Source organism: Ursus arctos, unplaced genomic scaffold (assembly GCF_023065955.2).
Source record: "Ursus arctos isolate Adak ecotype North America unplaced genomic scaffold, UrsArc2.0 scaffold_8, whole genome shotgun sequence".
Taxonomy (NCBI): Eukaryota; Metazoa; Chordata; class Mammalia; order Carnivora; family Ursidae; genus Ursus; species Ursus arctos.
In genome coordinates, this window is record NW_026623100.1 from 21,344,030 (window position 1) to 21,363,673 (window position 19,644).

The window sequence follows — 19,644 nt, forward strand, 5'->3', positions numbered from 1 at the left end:
GACCAAGAGGGACAAAGGGCAGAGACCCACTTATTTGCCATTTTACCAAACCCACTGGTCTTGCGCATATTAAGCACTAGTAAGTACTATACAAATATAATAAACAACACCTCAATTCTGGACCCTGAAGTAATTTCCTTTGAAACTGTGGATTCCTTATATTTTTAAAAAAGGAAACTTTTAAGATGAAAAATAAGTCTGCCCTTCCTGCTTTTTGATTTGGTTCAAATTCGAGGAGTTAGGGGGGAGTCCAGCTTTACGCACATCCAGAAAGACGATTCTAGATGCTCTATGGCTACCATCGTACATCCCATTATACTGGAAATGAAAACAATGGCATTTTTTAAAAGAGAGAAGGGGAATTTAAAATTTTTCGTCTTATTTTGAACGCAGTCAGACGTGTCTTAACCTCAGGTGAGTTCATAACCTCACATTCTCCTGGCCCTGAACCTCACATAAGGAATTTACCAGCTTCCCTGATAAAAAAACAACCCAATATGTCAACTCTGGGATGAAGGAGAAGCCGCACGGGTGAAAACGTAGGCCTGTGATGTCTAGCTGCCCTCTCCACGAGGAGTCTCCTTCCATACCAACCTCAGAGAATCACAGCGTTCTTACACTGGGGTACGACAGGATTCCTCAGCTCGGGTATCCCCTAAGCTAGCGCTACAGAGACCGAGCAAATCGCCCTGTGTTAAGTCAATGGCTGCAAGAAACGGAGATGACCACAACCCACAGGAGAAGAGGCGGAGAGAAGCTTAAAGCGGGAAAGACGAAGTGTACAGATGCTACGTGCGGAAAAAAGGAGAAAGAAAAGCAGCTGGAGGGTAGCTAAGTCAAACACCGCCACTTCTCATTTTTCATCGCCACCTCGAATTCTGACATCTAATGACTACACCCGCCGGTTCACGCTCTTCCCGCTCCAGTGCGGGCCAAGCCGCCACCCACCCGCTGGAGAGCCGCGCGGTGGCAGGAAGGAGCGGCCGCCACCTCCCGGACTCACCGACTCTCGGTACCGTCACTTCTGCGCAGAAAGGCCTGGTTTGAGCCCAGGTCTTCCGAGTCAGCTCCCGGGAGGCCGCGACGTTCGATTCCTCCCCTCCCCCCAGCTCGAGACTGTCGACCTGCGTCCCGGCTTCCGTAGGCGGACGGCTTGATGGCCCCGGATGTTGATATGCCGCCTGCCCCGGAAACGGTGGCGGGAGGCCCAAGGGGGCGGAGGTGGCGTTGCCCGGCTCTCCGGAAGGAGACGTGGCGGCGGTTGGGCCCCGGGCTGCCTGGGTGCTTAGTAGTCCCGCCGCCTCCTCCTCCTCCTCCCCCTCCTCTCCTGTATGGGCAGAGGAGGTTGTGTTGGCGGCTGGAGAAATCGGCAGCGGAGGATGGAGGAAGGAGGAGGCGGCGCGCGTAGTCTGGTCCCAGGCGGGCCGGTGTTACTGGTCCTCTGCGGCCTCCTAGAGGCGTCCGGCGGCGGCCGAGCGCTCCCCCAGCTCAGCGATGACATCCCTTTCCGAGTCAACTGGCCCGGCACCGAGTTCTCTCTGGTCAGTGCCCTCGCGAGTCCTGTAGCCATCTCTCTCCCTCCTAGCACTAGGGTTTGCCCCCTTCCCTCGGTACCTGCGTTTTTCTCCTCCAGAACCACCTCTGCAGGGGGATGCCTGCTTCCCTAATCCAAACGTTCATTTACTTTGCATTCATTCATTCATACAGCAAGTGTTTAGCGAACACATTATGTGGTTGTGCCATCCATGCTAAGCATAGAGGATCCAGCGGTCACCTGCTCTTCCCCTTTTAAATCTGTCTCATTAGACCTTGCTTACCAACACTCCCACCCCGTGGAAGAAGCTTTCTTAGAATCACGTCAGGCACAGGTATTTTATCTTCTCTTAGAAAGTCAGCTGCAGTTCTTCCTCCACCAGCCGCTTTCTCTCTTTCAGTATTACCACCCTACCCACACAACCGGTGGTACTGCAGATATGAGTTCCTTCTCTCCTACTAGTTATTTCTGTCTTGTATACACACACGTGCATATGTACAGACTCACAGCTCTTCCTCCAAAGTTGTTGCATAGAGAATTATTTGGTCTTTGAGATGTTAATGACATTCTATTCAGAATAACCTTTACAGTGCTGATGCATTAATGACTGTTATTTAGGCATGAGATTCTGTGATCAGTTTTCTTAGAGTGATGAACATTTTTATAACTTCACAGTAATGAAAATTTGCGGTCCTCCTGTCTTTGGGGAGTGCTCTGCTGAAAAGTCTTCCTACCACTGTAGGCCAATAAAACACTTAACATGCTTACAGTGTAGTAATTAATTAATTTATTTCAAATTGAAGTCTTGGAAAATACAAAAGCTTTTTAAAAATTCTTATTCCAGTTACCTGCAGTCATTCCATTTGGGATGACTGTTTTGTTCTATTACCATATTGTTCTATTACTACTTCACTGAAACAAGAGCAAGTGATAGCATGATGTCAAAGCAAGATTTACCAGGGTAACAGACATTATGGTTACCACAACAGCTTTCTTTTTACAAATATTAGTTTTTGCAAATATTTCACTCTTGTTTGTTTCTCCACCCCTCTTTTCAGTTCTCCTATTCTGGTAGTTCAGTGGTTCTCAACATTAAGTAAATATTTCTCTGAGAAGCCAGGTTTATCTTTGTATTAATGCCATGAAGTATTGTTATATTAAAATATTTAGAGGGTGCCTGCGTGGCTCAGTTGGTTAAGCGTCTTCCTTCAGCTGGAATCAAGTCCCGAGTCTGGCTCCCTGCTCTGTTTCTCCTTCTCCCTCTGCTCCTCCCCACTGCTCGTCTCTCTCTCTCTCAAATAAATAAAATCTTTTTTAAAAAATTAAATAAAATAAAACTTATGTAAAAGTTTTTTATAAGTGAGATATAACTTTAGCAGTCTTGAAGTGAGAATAATTTAGTCCAACCTGTGTTACCGTTTCAAAAGACCACACAGAATAAACATGAGAAGTGTTACAGAATGTTCTGGTCATTAAAGTATTTTACTCTTGCACCTGTCGAGGTTTTTTTTTTTTTTAAGATTTTATTTACTTATTTGAGAGAGAGGCGCAGAGAGCACAAGCAGGGAGAGGGGCATATAGGCAGAGAGACAAGCAGACTCTCCGCTGAGCGGGGAGCCCAACTTGGGGCTCGATCCCAGGACCCCAAGATCTTGACCTGAGCTGAAGTCGGACACGTAACAGACTGAACCACCCAGGCGCCCTGTTTGTTTGTTTGTTTTTTATTTAAAAATCATATGCTGATACGCAGCCCTGAAAACTTCCTGACTCGTAAGTCGATAACTAAAACTGGCCTTTTTAGAGGTTACTACCAAATTGTTATTCTATTTTCTTTCTGGCACTGGTGTTTGCTGGCTAAAAAGAGTTTATGGAAGATCTGTCTTAAGTGTATCCTGTACCAACCTTTCACATACCTGTCAATTTAATTTTAATTTTTAATTCTCTTTGGCAGTGTAACATAATCTAAGATGGGCACATCTGAAGATTTTTTTTTTCTTTTTTTTTAAGTTATTTTGAAGGACGCCAGGGTGGCTCAGTCAGTTAAGTGTCTGCCTTCGGCTCAGGTGATGATCTCAGGGCCTGGGATTGAACCCTACATCCATATCAGGCTCCTTGCTCAGCAGGGAGCCTGCTGATTCCTCTGCCTGCTGCTCCCCCTGCTTGTGCGCCCTCTCTCTCTTTCTCTCTGACAAATAAATAAATAAAATCTTTTAAAAATTTTTTTTAAAGTTATCTTGAGGAAAATCTGGAGATTTTTCTGTGAGTTGGTAAAAGTTGTCTGTGGCCCTCATGAAAAATAAACTGTAAGAGTCTTTATCATTGGCTTTTGGGTTTTTTTTTTAGTGCCTTTTAATCTTAAGGCTTCCCTTCCCTACTTTATGTAATTGACACTACAGCCCTCCTCACCTGGCACTGTCACTTTCTTTTACGGGCCAGTTGGTTGGACATATATAACTAAGCAGCTGTATGAACTAGGATAAGGGCCTTTATCTCTTCACTATCTGAAATTGGAAGAGACTATATTGGAAGATGTGAATTTTTTTTTTTTTTTTGGTGTAAAATTCTGTGCTTTAAATCATCTCCCCATTCAGATATATCAAAACAAAATATAATCTTCTTGCTTTCAAATTTACTTAGAAAAGTTATTAAGCACAAAAACTGTATTTTTTTAATGTTTATGTTAATTAATGACTATGATATTCTTTGTTTACTGGTTTTAGCATTCAGTTTTTTTGTGTGTATATATTTTTCTTCTGAAATACCATCTCTGTGTCATTAAACTATTCAACTATTCATTATTTCACAGAGTTCACAGATTTCACCGAAGTAAAACCACAGAATAAGTCCAGTTTTCTCTTTACTTCCTTTGGAAATGTATTCCCACTCAAAAACTTCCCACAGGGTTACTGGGATAGCTCAGTCAATTAAGCCTCCGAGTCTTGATCTCAGTTCAGGTCTTGATCTCAGGGTCATGAGTTCAGGCCCTGTGTTGGGCTCTAAGCCTACTTTAAAACAAACAAACAAACGAAAACAACTTATCCCAAACACTATGCTTGGGAAGAATGGTAACCAACTCCATAGTTCCAAGCATTTTTTTTTTTTCCAAGCATGTTTATATATACTGGGAAGTTGTACCACTGAGTTTATTTTACAGCTTTTCTCTTGTCTCTCATCCTCTATCTTAATTCTTCCAGACTCTTGTCAAACATTAGCAATCTCTCCCCTGCCAACATATTTTTTAAGTTCCTTAACCTTAAAGTACCATACCCCCTTGGATTAGTTTCATTATATTAAGATCTCATTTTTTATCAAATCACTAATAGGACCTCTTACATTGAAAATACATTAAGGTATTATATGGAACAACTTTTTTACACTATCTGCAATTCTGTACAGTCAGAATTTATTATAGTTCATGTTCCTAAAGAACTGTTTTACTAAATCAAAAGGAAACATTTTTAGTAGCAGATCAAAAAAGTTTTTTTAACTTAGAAAATGAGAAAAGGTTAACTTTTTCCCAGTAATTTCTGTTATGAAAAAGGGTAAAGTTTGTTAAAATTTTTACTTTGTGATCCCAATAAGTGACTCACTATTTCAGCAGTTTTCAGATAGAGGAATTGTTACTTGATCTGTTTTATTGAAGAGGAAAGCAACCCTTCCAAAACTAATGAAAGACAAATCTTTGCATCTTCAAATAAGCGATGGCTTTTATTTCTTATTACCCCTTACCTAGACCTTAAAATAGTAGACAGTATAGCCAGGGCACAGGGGTGCAAAAGCACCTGGGTCTGGGGATTCCAAACAGACAAGGTTCAGCCACTCTGAGCTGATAAAACCCGAACGCAGAGAAATGGATGGTGGTGAAACAGGAAAGGATTTAATTTCAGTGAGGTCGGCACCCAGAAGACAGCAGACTGGCAGCTCAAAGACTTGTCTCCAAGGTGCTGAAAATACTTCCAGGTTTATATAGGAAAAATATGGGGCAAAGGTGGGTTAAGTATGTTCAGGGAGGCATTGAAGGTAAAAATCAAACCTTATCTTGGAGTCAGGCTTGGGGGAGTGTCTTTGCTGGCTCAGGCAGTCCTTTTTGCTTGAGGGGGTAGTTTTGGTTCCATCTGGGGATGCTTTGCCCTGCAGGATCTTCTGGTCTGAACCAAGAGACAAGGTGGAAGGAAGAACCCAGCTAGAAAGTTTGAGGTCAAAATGGAGGTAGCCGAAGTCCTTTTCCAGGAGGAATGAATTTCTTACCATATAAACATAAAGCCCCAAGAGTGGTTTTTATTACACAGAAAGGATTGTCTTTCTTTGCTGTGGTTCCAAGTAAGCAATTACTTTTCCATTGTTGGCACTATGGTGAATGTTTCAGTAAATAAGTCAATGTTGCTGTGGAATTCAATTCCGAACATTAGAGTTACGGGTACTTTACAAATAGAGGTAAATACACTTAAGTCATATGCTACTGGTTGCCTTCACTACAATACAGGAATGATTTGACAGGACTTCAGGCCAGCCATTGGTAAGCAAATGTGAGTCATGCTTTGAACAACTCTGCATACATTCTGCATATATCTGAAAAACGTCAAAAGGCACTATAAATGTTATGTCTTATAGCAGTTTGTTGGCACAACTAAATAAATGTTTCTAAGGTTCCCTTTTTCATTAATTTGGTTTTGCAGCTCTCACTTTCAAATCTCTCTGGTTCCCCTCTTCACTTACAATGGTCTTTTAAGTAAGAATCCTTCGTCATAATCCAGGAGCCTATATAGTAATCTGAAAAAATGTAAACAAAAGCTGATTCAAATATGTTAAAACCGTTAAGAGCACACAGAATATGGAACCAGTCTGCTTGGGTTCATCTCTGTACTGTGCTACTTACTGGCTGTGTTACCTTGTACAAAAAAATTTTTTTAAGATTTTATATATTTATTCGAAAGAGAGAGAAAGTGAGTGAGCAAGAGAGAGAGAACACAAGCAGGGGGAGCAGCAGAGGCAGAGGGAAAAGCAGGCTCCTTGCTGAGCAGGTACCCTGATGAGGGGCTCGATCCAAGGACCCTGGGATCATGACCTGAGCTGAAGGCAGACCCTTAGCTGACTGAGCCACCCAGGCGCCCCACCTTGTACAAATTATTTAAGCTCTGGGTTTCAATTTCCTTTTTTGAAGATGGCTAGAATGTTTGTCTTGAAGATCGTTGAGTTAAAAAATGTTAAGGACTTAAAACTGCAATACAGTTAATACAGCTTGTATTTACTACTATTTTTGGTTTTGTTTTATTGTCGTGGAAAAACACTGCCCTAATTTGCATTTGTGTGTAAGATGACATTGGATCAAATAGTACTTGTTTTATTATGGTTATGAGTCCTTCTTGTTAAATTGAGAAAAGAACAGTTACTTAGTAAGAGTGGTTCTTTCCTCATGAGGGATAGCCAAATAGTATAGTGGTTTCACATATCACAAGATGAGAAGTTAAGAGTTGAATTACCACAGAACATATATCATAGAACATGAAAACCTCTGTCTTAGTAGTTAGTGACACATCTGCTATCACAAAGCAAAGACTTCTTTTTAGTTAAATAATAGGAGTAATATTAAATGAAATTTTCATTTGAATTATGTTGATTCATATTTGGTTTGTGAATTTGTTTGGTTTTATATTGTAGAAAGCTTTAAAGATAGTTTTGTTGATACATACCAGGAATTGGCAAACTATACCTTTGGGTTGGCCAACCACCTATTTTTGTAAATAAAGTTTTTTCAGGGCACAGCCATACCTGTTCATTTTCCTATCCCTATACAATGCCTTACTACAATGAGTAGTTGAGTAGTTGCAACAGAGATCGTATGGCCCACAAAGCCTAAAATATTTACTACCTGGCCCTTTACAGAAAGAGTTTGCTGACCCAGGATGTATACTAAAAAAAAAAAAAAGTTAAGTCAACAGAGAGGATCCTTAGGGATTTTCTTTTTCTTTTTACTTTTTTTAAAGATTTTATTTATTTGAGAGAGAAAGCATAAGCCAGGGAGAGAGGCAGACGGAGAGGGAGAAGGAGAAGTAGACTCCTCACTGAGCAGGAAGCCCGATGTGGGTCTCCATCCCAGTACCCTAGGATCGTGACTTGAGCCGAAGGCAGACGCTTAACCGATTGAGCCACTCAGGCACCCTGAGGGATTTTGCTTTTGTAAGTCATTTATCCAAATATGAAAAATAATGCACTATTATTATGTTCAAGTATCCAATGCAATAGAATTGAGAGTACATCTGTAAAGTGCAATAGATTCTCACATATAGGTGGTAATTGTTAGTAGGAGTAATAAGTATTCAGTAATGGTGTATCTATGAACGTTCATTGCCTCTTAATGCTTTTTTTTTTTTTGGAAGATTTATTTATTATTTGAGAGAGAGAATGGGGGGGCGGGGGAGCAGAGGGAGAGGAAGAGAAACCCATGCAGACCGAGCTGAGCATGGAGCCCTTTGCAGGGCTCGATCTCACCACCCTGAGCCGAAATCAAGAGTCAGACGCTTAACCCACCGTGCCACCCAGGTGGCCCCACCTCTTAACGCTTTTTAATCCCTATTTTAACTTCAGTCTGTTTTATTACTTTTTTCTTTATATTCCAAATTTCATTTGTGTTCATTTTTTTCCTGTTATAACACCAGGATAAAGTTTATCATCCTCATTTTGATCTTAATACATAGAATCTTTTCCCCTGCCTTGGAAATATGTTTAAAAATCCTCTGTTGACATGATGAATTACTTTGACCTAAGACTGTAATTTATTCACTATAATACAACTTAACCAAAAAAAAAAAAATGTATATTTTTTGTTCTATTTCTAGCCTACAACTGGAGTTTTGTATAAAGAAGATAATTATGTCATCATGACAACTACACATAAAGAAAAATATAAATGCATTCTGCCCCTTGTGACAAGTGGGGATGAGGTAACTTTTTTTAAATATATCAATAATCCCTGTCACCAAAAATATGTATTTAAAACATTACAAACACATACTTTAAAATAAAACTGAATGACAAGTTTCTCAGTAACACTGTTTATCATAAAAGTAGTAATCACTATTATTCTTGAATTCTTTTATTTTACAGTTCAACTTGGAAAATTAGCAACTAGTTATTCATGGTTTTAATGAAAATTGAATTCCACACTGGCTTTCTTTTATAGAAATGAGGGTTTTGAAACAGGATATAATTTTTAAATGTATATGTGACTTTTTTTTATAAAGAAGTTCTAATAATAAATCTATAGGTACCTATACTTTTTCCCTACCTTAGCTCATGCCCATTTCTTTGTCCGGAAATGCCCTAACTGCCTCTTATCCATCCTTCAAGGCATTGACTTCTTTCAAGATGAAACAGGAGAGTCAGCATGGTAAAATGAAAAGGACACCAGCCTAGGAGCCAGGAGGCTGAGGTATAGGCTACAGTTAGCTGTGGAACCTTGAACAAATTTGAAACTCCATTCTTCCACTCAATAAATTTATTGAGCTAATTATATAATACTTTCACAGTCTGTAAGATGGAAATATTGCAGACTCAGTGAGTGCTTTCTTAGGTTTTGTTCAGATTTGAAATCTGTGAAAGACAGCTCTCTTTCATTTTGTTTTAAACCTTCTTAAGACACAAATACACATGTGCGCGATCGTACGCATATGCATGTGGCATTCAAATCTGAAATGTAAAAATATATGGGAAACGGGGATGTACCTTAAAACTTTTCCATACTTCTATAAGATTCAACTATTCTGAGGCTATCATAGTTTGAATTTGTTCAGATGCAAGTATTTAAAACTTCTGAAATAGGTTTATAAGAATTGTTCAGTAAACTGATACTCAAACCATTTTTTAAGAGAAGAAAGAATGGAAGAATATTCTATGGCTCCATATTTTATACTTCAATTCTTTTGAAAGAAGTGGCAAACCATAGGATCTTTTTAAAAGTTTTGACTTTTTTCCCCTTTTATTTCCAAGCATTTGTGATTTGAACAGTGAGTTAATACCCAGACAGCAGAGTTGGGTGAAGTTCTAGAATAATTGTAAGTATTAAATCCTAGTTCTTTCATAGGAAGAAGAAAAGGATTATAAAGGCCCTAATCCAAGAGAGCTGTTGGAGCCACTATTCAAACAAAGCAGTTGTTCCTACAGAGTATGTATTTTATGTTCTCTTAATAAGTAGTAAATAAATTTCCAATAGCCAGTAGACCCTTGAAAATAATTCTGCATTTCTTTTTACTGATTTATGTTGTATCAGATTTTAAGTTAATTGTAAATCAAAGCTATTGCTTAACAGTATTTTGCTCATTTAAATTCCTATATAGTAGATGCAGCAAACACCCAGTAACACCAGTTTCAAATAATAACACTTCCCAAATTGTTCTGAATGTTTTTCAGGTCAAAAGAAAGTTTCCTTATATACAATTTTAATTAAAAATGCTAATTGTTATTTTTTAGATGTATAAAATGGTCCCTAAGCCAGGTGGTTACTACAGATCCCAAGTGTAGTCTAGACCTATTTTCTTCACAGAATTTTCACAAACAGCTAATTAGTGAAAACAGTGACTAGGCTTCAGAAATTTCATATTTTTCTGAGGCATAATAATGTTTCATGAACGCTTACTCTAAATCTTGAGGGAAATCTACTCAACTACATAAAATATCAAAAAGTAATTCAGTTGAGTTACATGGCTTTTGTGTGTTTAAATACATCCTTTTTTCTTAGATTGAGTCTTACTGGACTTATGAAGTATGTCACGGAAAACACATTCGACAATACCATGAAGAGAAAGAAAGTGGTCAGGTCTGTTTTTCTTCAAAATACAAAGTATGGAGTATGGAACATTATAAAATGAGAACTTTAATAATGAGTTTGATGATTTTAAAGTTGTATTCTTGGTATTTGCAAGATACTTACTATATTTTTATTTTATTCCAATACAGAAAGTAAATATTCACGAGTACTACCTTGGGAATATGTTGGCCAAGAACCTTCTATCTGAAAAAGGTTTGTTTCTACGGAGTGATTTGATAGTAATGCTGGAATTTGGTTGAAAGTATATGTTCAAATTAGAATTTAAAAGATCTTACAGGAGACTGTATGCATTTTAAAACACTAACATAAATTTCTGAACAATCCCTTGGAAAATTTTTTCAAAGAGATCTTTTCATTATTTGCTGTGTCAACAAACTGGGTATTAACTCACTGCTTTTTGTCTACATATTAATAAATTTTTAAAAATCTGGTAAGATAACAGGTTAGTGTTATATTTATATAGTGTTAATGTTAGTATTTTGCTTGCTGTAAGCATAGTTGTTATACATGGAAGTGGAAATGTAGATGTGTCCCTAAAATTGTGACATATTTTTGTTAATCCATGTTATTCACAGTCAACTAATTTAAGATTGAAATTCTCACTGATATAAAAATACTTCAAAAGAAAATTGTTGTGGCCAGTTTTATGCCTTAAATAGAGTATTTCACAGGTAAAGATATAAGGATTAAATTTGACTGTCCTTTCAAACAAAACCATTTCAAGATAACTAGCTAAAAGTAGTAAGATAAAAATTATATGTATGTTTGGATCTCCTTTAGAAAGAAATTTAAAATTACAAAGTTGATTAAAAACTTATTCATTTGTATCTTATATATAAGTCCCTGGTCATTCTTTACGCCTACCTTACATAGGTAATATCTTATTATTCCACAGATCAAGAGGCAGATGAAAAGGAAAAATCAAAAGAGGCAAGTGACAAGTGTTGATTTTTTTCACTTTTAACATCTATTATTAGTGAGGCATGAATTTATACTACTTAAATGACAGAATTTAGTCATGTGTTCTTTCTCTGTCTATCAAATACCTCAAAGGATTGGGTGAAAGAAAATTTGCAGTATGTTAGGTTTTTCTGAGAAAAGTTACACTGTGATACTTTTATTTACTTTTAGGATCATAGAAAAATTAAGGAACTTACCAAAGATGTGTCTGGGAAAGTTTTCGTAATGGCAGTATATCACTTCCGGGCTTAGCAAAGTTTCCCTCCGTTTAACATTGGAAACAATTATAAATAAGAGCTTTTGCTTTTTCCCCTGGTGTGGTGCCTATCTCCCATGGGTAAAACAGAGAAACTACATATGTAAATAACAAGCTCCCAGACTGCAAGCATCTTCAAAGCAGGGACTGTCTTTTATCTCTTTACCCCACAGTGCAAAGCAGAGTGCCAGATATTATGTAGGCACTTCATAAGTGTGTACTGAATGTGAATTCATAATTGATGATTGAAAAATAGGATTGTTTAAAAAGAATGATTCCTTAGGGTACCTAATCACAATTTTGAAATGCCCCTGTAGTTCAAGGAATGCTTTCTGAATCTTAAGAACTCCCATAGAGTTAAATAACCTGTTGATAGAGGATATTTTTGTAAGTGGTTTCATATCATAATGATAATTTTATTAGAGGAAAAGTGAAATGGCAAAAGGCCTTAAAAGGGATGACTGTAACTTAAAAGGGTGTCTTTGGGGGGAATTGATAAGCTAAGCATAGACACACATAGCATTGCTATTTTAAAAGATTTTAATTTTACAGACTACCTTTGAGATAAAATATTTATTTACTGTGGCTCTGGAGGATAGCAAGATGGAATTCAAAGTGTGAAATGATAAAGGAAGAGGAAGAAAAGGGTAAGGGAAGAAAACTAACATTTACTGAGCCTCAATTTATAAGCCAGATACTGTGCCAGGCATGTAACAAAAGGTAATGCTTAATTTTCCCCACAACCTCTGAGTATATATTATTATTTTCCTTTTACAAATGACAAAAACTGAAATTTGGTCAAAGTCAGAAAGCCAGTAATTTTCTAATTCTAGATACTAGCATGAAAATAACATACAAGAAACCTCAAAATATTTTTCCCTGGAAACATTTGTTTCTTGCCTGTTTAGACATGGCGCTGACAGGGTACCAAAGTGATACAAGATGAGCTCCCTGCCTCCAAAGAGCTTGCTTGGAGATATTATTAACAATATTTTTTAGAGCCCTTACACTAGATTTTTCTTTGGTTTATATAGATAAAATATGGGAGCTAGTTCCTTAATAATCCTTGTCTTCTGAGGTGATCTATTTTATTCCCCTGGTCCGTGAAAATTTCTTCGTTTGTCCTCTGCTGGCCTTGAATAGATTTATATAGGAGTTTATGTTGAAGAGTATGGCTCTTAATATTAACGACAGAGTAAGCAGATTAATGAATGAGTACAGTATTAAGATTCCTGTTCTAGAAGATAGTGTTTTACTATGTAGCCCCGCATTTTGACAAATCAGACTTCAAACTCTAGAATCTAAAGTATAACACAGCCATTCAGTGAGAATTTAGTATAGAAAATTCTGACTAGTCCAATATAGTAAGTTCCTGTATTTTATCTTAATCTCTTTCTTTAGAACTGTTAGAAATAATTCATATTAAGAGGTTATATCCTTTTGTATAAATGCACGCTTACTTAACATCTTAATTTTAGCACCAAATAAAAATTTTCCTTTTTTGCTATATAAAACTAGCTCTGAATATAAGTTTTTGCTCAAATAAGAATTTAGGAATCAAAAGAATGTTAGAGGAAGAATTTATAGAAAATACGGAAATTTTACCTTTATAAAGGTTGGTTTGTAAATAAAATGTAGTTTTCTTCTTTTAAGAAAAAGTGTTTCTCCCATCCTCAACCCCACCTCCATTTCTAATGGGAAGTCTGTCTTATACTCTTTTTTTTTAAGATTCCCACTAAAAATATTGAAGGTCAGATGACACCCTACTATCCTGTGGGAATGGGAAATGGTACACCTTGTAGTTTGAAACAGAACCGGCCCAGATCAAGTACGGTGATGTACATATGTCATCCTGAATCTAAGCATGAAATTCTTTCAGTAGCTGAAGTTACAACTTGTGAATATGAAGTTGTTATTTTGACACCACTCTTGTGCAATCATCCTAAATATAGGTAGGATGTGGATTTAATATTTTAAACATGAAATGCACACATACTTTATAGTGTCATATGCTTAGCTTTAATGCTTTGTTCTTACTGAATAGATTCAGAGCGTCCCCTGTGAATGACATATTTTGCCAGTCACTGCCAGGATCACCATTTAAACCCCTCACCCTGAGACAATTGGAACAGCAGGAAGAAATACTAAGGGTGCCTTTCAGGAGAAATAAAGAGGTATGAGAATTTTCTCAGTGCTTCCTTTTCTAAATTTCAGAGCATATATCAGTATTTTAATCATTCCTGTAACATAGTAGTAGTACTTTATTTTTCTGACTCAAAATTTTAAGTTCCAATTTTTTAACCGATTTTAATTATTTTCCTTATTCTTATACTTCTCAGAAACTATTTTATCATTCTCTTACTCTCGTGATTTCATATTTTAAAGTTTGACGTCCTATTAATTGTAGTTAAGTTGAATTTTTAGCTAGTCGACTGGCCTTCCCAGCTGAGCCCCTTGAAAAAATAGACTACAACTCATCTTCTAATGCTTTATTTCTTCTTTAGCCCATCGCTCTGTGTCATGAAACCATAATTCTTCAGAAACTTCTTATTCAGGTCAACAGCAGTCTTTTGGTTCTATGTCCAGTTCACTGGACATATGCATAACTTGATCTTAGCACATAAAACACTGAATATATGAAGCTTGAACTTTCTCTCCTGCCTTTACTTGAAGTCATTCTCTCTGGTTCTCTGTTCTCCTCTCCTGTGTATTAGGTCTTTGTTTCCTTCCTGCCCCTGAAAATGTTGACGTTCCCCACAGTTCTAGCCATAGTTGCCTTCTGTCTGTAGTGTGTATGGTCTCAAGTGAGCTCATCCAGGCCCATTCTGTCAACTTCCATTAATATGCCCATGAGTTCCAAATACACATCTTCAACGTTGACCTTTCCCCTGAACTCAAACCACAGTCACAATAGTTAACATGGATGAATATTAACAGCTGTTATCTAATACAACAACCCACAAGATATACTATTACCGTCCTCCTTAACAGGTTAGGAAATTGAGGTTCAGAGAAAGGAAGTGACAGGTGATGAATTAAAGATGAAAATCAGAAGTCTGGTTCTGGAGCCTGTCCTCTTAACCACGTCTCTTTGCTGCTTCTCCTTTTCCATGTGCTATCTTCCCTTTTCCTCTGCTCATTGGACATAACCATGTACATTTTCAGTAATCTCAAATTCATCTCTCTCACGCTGACCTTTTCCTAATCTTCCCTATTTTTTTAATTTTGATTTATTATTTATTTTTAAGTAACCTCCACACCCATCGTGGAGCTTGAACTCAAAATCCCAGGATCAAGAGTCGCATGCTCCCTACTGAGCCAGCCAGGCGCCCCTTCCCCATTGTTTTTAAGGCAGTGTTACTTCCTTTGTAAATGAAAGAGGACTTCTAATGAATTACCCCGGAAGAGATCAATGTTTCCTCTTTTTTGGTCTTGTATTTTACTCAGTCCTCCATTATAGCACTTACATGGCTAAAACTGATTCGTTTTCCTGGGATTCTTATATTAAGATCAAGGGAGAATACCCTATGCTTTATTACTTTGAGGTTTCCAGCTCCTTGAGGTCTACTGTCGGTACTTAGTAATGGTTTAATTAACCAGTAACTGACATTTAGCTGCAAAGCCTGCTTCTTCTCCCCTTTCTCTAGAGTACTTCTGGCAAAAGTATTGTCGGACTCTTTGTGGCTGTTGTGAACACTGCCGTTCTGATAGGAAGAAAAAATTATCTTATTAATCTGCATTTGATTTAAAGTGCTCAATTAAAAGATTGGACATGGATTTCTCTTCCGGTCTTTTCCCTGATAGTGATTTAAATACTGACAGGTACTTAAAAGTCAGCTCAATCAAAATGCTTCCCAAATCCCAACTTTCATTACTCTTCAGAGAAGAAATGGCAGCTTACTTTTCTCTAATTAATGTGTTTAATCTGCCATTTGAGAAAAATTATTTTTAAAAAGCTACAGATGATAACACTTAAAATACTCAGGACCTTTAGAATACATGTTGTAGATGAAAACTTTAGGTAATACTGTAGGGTGAATAGTTACTTAAAATGTTATTTTTCTCAGAATCCTTTCTTTTATAAATCTAGTTTATTACACATAACTTTTTTTTAAAAATTGATTTGTCGTATGGTTTGCCTTTTAAATGTGAAATAAGCTTAACCATAAAGATAATGAGTTTTTTTTCTGTTTTAAACAAATACAAATCTGGCTATCAGAATTTTGTTTTGATATTATTCCTGTTACTTTTGTTTCGTTTTGTTTGACATGAAATGGTTTATTAAGGGGACTTAGAACTGAAGCCTCTTGGGCTATGGCAAATAGTACGACAAATTGATCTCCACAGCCCCACCTACAAGAACTGCTTTTATAGCCCTAAAGGTTGGGAGTACACACTAGGGAACCACCCAGGAGAATGTTTAGGAATAGGTGTGGTTACAGAAACTATTTGCTAGATAACCCACTAAATAAAGTCTTAGTGAGGCTTTAAAAAAAAAAAAAAAGAATAGGTGTGAGTCATAGTCACTTCTCCAGCATATCAAGGATGTTGTGCCCCAAGGGTGTACTTAAGGGTGGAGTTGTACAAAAGGACGGAATGGTGGGGCGTGCTGTCCTCTAGAAGGCTTTCAAGTAACAGAGGGGTCATCGTGGCAGATTGGTCCAAGATGATATTAGTCTAGCTGTCACACACTACCCCTCAAATCCAACCCTTAGAGTCTCATATGCCCACCTCTTCCATGATGTTCCCTGAGCCATCAGAGAAGGGCTTTTTGCAGTAGGGGCTCTTTGGCAAATGTTCAAGTTAAATGTATAAACCACAGCAGCTGTACAGGTCTGCATTCACAACGCATTATTAATATTTTTCCTCACTAACCTTACTTTAGGTCTCATATATTCTAAGTAATTAGTTTGGTCTGTTAGACCTTAACTCCTTAGGAGCAGTGACTATGTCTTCTTCATTTTTAATACTCAGCACTTAAAACAGTTATCAGGAGTGCATTATGTTCTGAATGTAGAAATACTATACATAAAATCCAAGGTCCTTTCAAAAAATAAGATGTCATTTGGCAATCTTAGTTCTATAATACTGGAAGAGAGGAAGGATAAGGTCATTGGTTTCTAGAGTAACTTTCCAATGACTCCTACCCAAAGTAGGAGAAAAGAACCACAGTTGATCAGTGGCAACTACAGCAGGTAAAAGGAAGCATTATGTCCACTATACATTTACTAGGAACCCTTTTACTATTTAATTTTTTAAATTATGTTATTCAGTTTTAATTGGTATACTCCTTTAATTCTGATCTACATTCGTTTTCTCTCCACTCACTGTCAAAACCCAGTTTACTTTTGGATTCTAACTCATTACCCTCTTTCCTAATTATTCTCTCCACCCTACTTCTGTCATTCCTGTAGAGTCTCTTCTTCTCTGGCTTGGGTTACTTCAACTCCCAGTGTTGGCTCCCCACCTCAGGAATTGTTACTATTCCTTCCCTGCCGCTGCCACAGTATTACTTAAAATCTGATCAAAAGTTTCATCAAAAATCTGATCCCATATTTTTGCCTAAAATCCATAAAACTTCCTAGAATTATGTGATTTTTTTACCAGTAAGTACCTGTTTATCTCTTTAGTTTTAAATACTATTCCACACCCCACATCTTTGCTCTTTTTGTGTCTTCCTCAGGTTCACATGCATATGTGCGCACAGACACAAAGCCTGCAGAGTCACATAAATCACAAGTTATTCATGTTTCAAGAATCAAGGGTTTTCTCTTTGTGAAGTCCTCATGTTTCAAGTCTTTATCAAAATCTATTTGAATCACCACTCCCTCTGTGAATCTGCTGTTCTCTGCACCCTTTAGTTGGCGTCTTTCTTTACCAACCTGCAGCGGCCTTCAGGACAACAACCAGATCCTACTGCATTTTAATAATTATAATTAATATTCATATTTATTCCCACTCAGCTCCTCTTTACCCTGCTTGTTATCTTTTATTTACCCATAGTAACCACATTTTTCCAGAACTAAATGTAGAAACAAAATCTAACAAGTAGTGAAATAATATTTTAGTGCATTTCCTTTCGGTCTTTTTGGGTTTTTTGTTTGTTTGTTTTTTGATACATACACAGAGACACACATTAAAAAAAATAATTAGGTCCAAACTCTGTGCTGTGTGTGTGTATGTGTGTGTGTAAATATATAAAATATCTTCACTTTTTTCACTTAATAGTATATCGTTTTTTACATTCCTATGTCATAAAGTAATCTATATTATTTTTAATTATCTCAAATATTCCATTGTTGTTGTTTTTTTAAGATTTTATTTATTTATTTGATGGAGAGAGAGAGCACGCAAGCAGGGGGAGTGGCAGGCAGAGGGAGAGGGAGAAACGGGCTCCCTGCTAACAGGGAACTTGACATGAGGTTCGATTCCAGGACCCTGAGATCAAGACCTAAACTGAATGCAGACACTTAGCTGACTGAGCCACCCAGGCACCCTCAAATATTCCATTGTTTAAAGTACCAAAATTTATTTAAATTATTTACTGGTATGGATATTTTTGTTGTCCAGAATTTTTTGCTAACGTGAAGAATGCCGCACTGAATGTTACTGGAGCTAAATCTTTACACCCATCAGTGGTGATTGTTTACACCGGGTATCTTTCTAGAAATAGGTCAAAGGTAAGCACATAACGAAGGGTTTTGATATATACTGTCAAATTATACTTGAGAAGAATTGTGGAATTTTACAGTCTTGTTAGAAATATTAAAAGGATGCCTGGGTGGCTCAGTCAGTTAAGCATCTGCCTTTGGCTCAGGTCATGATCCCAGGGTCCTGGGATCAAGTCCCGCGTCAGGCTCCTTGCTCAGCAGGGAACCTGCTTCTCCCTCTTCCTGCTGGCTGCTCCCCCTGCTTGTGTGCTCTCTCTCTCTCTCTCTCACTCTGACAAATGAATAAATTAAATCTTTAAAAATATATATTAGGGGCGCCTGGGTGGCACAGCGGTTAAGCGTCTGCCTTCGGCTCAGGGCATGATCCCGGCGTTATGGGATCGAGCCCCACATCAGGCTCCTCCGCTATGAGCCTGCTTCTTCCTCTCCCACTCCCCCTGCTTGTGTTCCCTCTCTCGCTGGCTGTCTCTATCTCTGTCAAATAAATAAATAAAATCTTTAAAATATATATATATATATATATATATATATTAAAAAAAAGGCAAGTGCAGATGTGTATTTGTGTATATTTCTTTGTATTTGTGTGTATATAATGTGTGTGTTTTCTAGTAGATGGTATACTAACTTAGCTTAGGTACTTGCATTGGAGGAACTCTAGCTGCTATGATCAAAAAAAAGAAAAATGAGACAAAATATATAAAATGGTAATTATCCCTGTATGTTACGAATGGCCATCATACCCCTAACTGGTAGATGGAACTAACGTTTATCTAGAGCTTTCTCTATTAAGTGTTACAAAATTCATTTTCTTAAAACATTAAAAATGAGTGGACAACTTTTATTTTCCAAATTTCCTTCATTTTAAAAATAAAAATGGAAGTCATAACTGAAAAAAAATAAGTATGGTATAGAAGCTCTTAAACATATGTGTTTAATTTTAGGAAGAGTTGCAGTCAACTAAAGAAGAGAGATTTCCAGCAATCCACAAACCCATTGCTGTTGGTTCTCAGCCCATGCTCACTGTTGGAACAACCCACATATCCAAACTGACAGATGACCAACTCATAAAAGAGTTCCTTAGTGGTTCTTACTGCTTTCATGGGGTGAGAAGTGAACCTTCGGTTTCAGTATTTATCTAACAACCTTCACTTATGTGTTATTTAGTCATGGGGCATCAGCAGCTCTGAAAAAAGTTTTTGTCAATAGAGAAATGGCAGGATTCTGGAATCCTCCTAATGGACATTTTCTGTCTGCATCTTTATAATCTAAGTAATAGCCATTATGTTTTCTTTACTCACAAGCTAAAATTTGACCTTTACTTGACAGAAAATACATACAACCAAGTCATGTGTGATTCTGGTTGATTGCTGAAATGAGCATCAAGGACTATATAACCTTT

General features: G+C 37.4%; 2 protein-coding genes across 8 annotated transcripts in view; one reads left to right on the forward strand and one right to left on the reverse strand.

Annotated features, from left to right (window-relative positions):
- Nucleotides 1-1,170, reverse strand: part of ASB3 (ankyrin repeat and SOCS box containing 3) — a 101,295-nt gene extending 100,125 nt beyond the window's left edge. Inside the window, exon 1 of one of the 5 annotated variants that reach the window (XM_048222640.2) lies at nt 1,004-1,170. The gene's annotated coding sequence lies outside the window, so the exon portion shown is untranslated. Of the gene's footprint in view, nt 1-948 lie in introns of all 5 variants that reach the window. The other 4 variants (XM_026486144.4, XM_044378137.3, XM_048222641.2 and 1 more) reach the window with 4 other exon arrangements.
- Nucleotides 1,171-1,184: 14 nt separating this feature from the next.
- ERLEC1 (endoplasmic reticulum lectin 1) overlaps nt 1,185-19,644 on the forward strand; it is a 32,726-nt gene continuing 14,266 nt past the window's right edge. For 2 of the 3 annotated variants that reach the window (XM_057309481.1, XM_057309480.1), the window contains exons 1-9: nt 1,194-1,541; nt 8,371-8,475; nt 9,615-9,695; nt 10,269-10,346; nt 10,487-10,550; nt 11,254-11,288; nt 13,303-13,526; nt 13,619-13,748; nt 19,187-19,348. In XM_057309481.1, coding sequence (XP_057165464.1) covers nt 1,332-1,541; nt 8,371-8,475; nt 9,615-9,695; nt 10,269-10,346; nt 10,487-10,550; nt 11,254-11,288; nt 13,303-13,526; nt 13,619-13,748; nt 19,187-19,348 — 1,089 coding nt within the window. In that variant the 5' untranslated portion in view covers nt 1,194-1,331. Of the gene's footprint in view, nt 1,542-8,370; nt 8,476-9,614; nt 9,696-10,268; nt 10,347-10,486; nt 10,551-11,253; nt 11,289-13,302; nt 13,527-13,618; nt 13,749-19,186; nt 19,349-19,644 lie in introns of all 3 variants that reach the window. The other variant, XM_026486118.4, reaches the window with a different exon arrangement.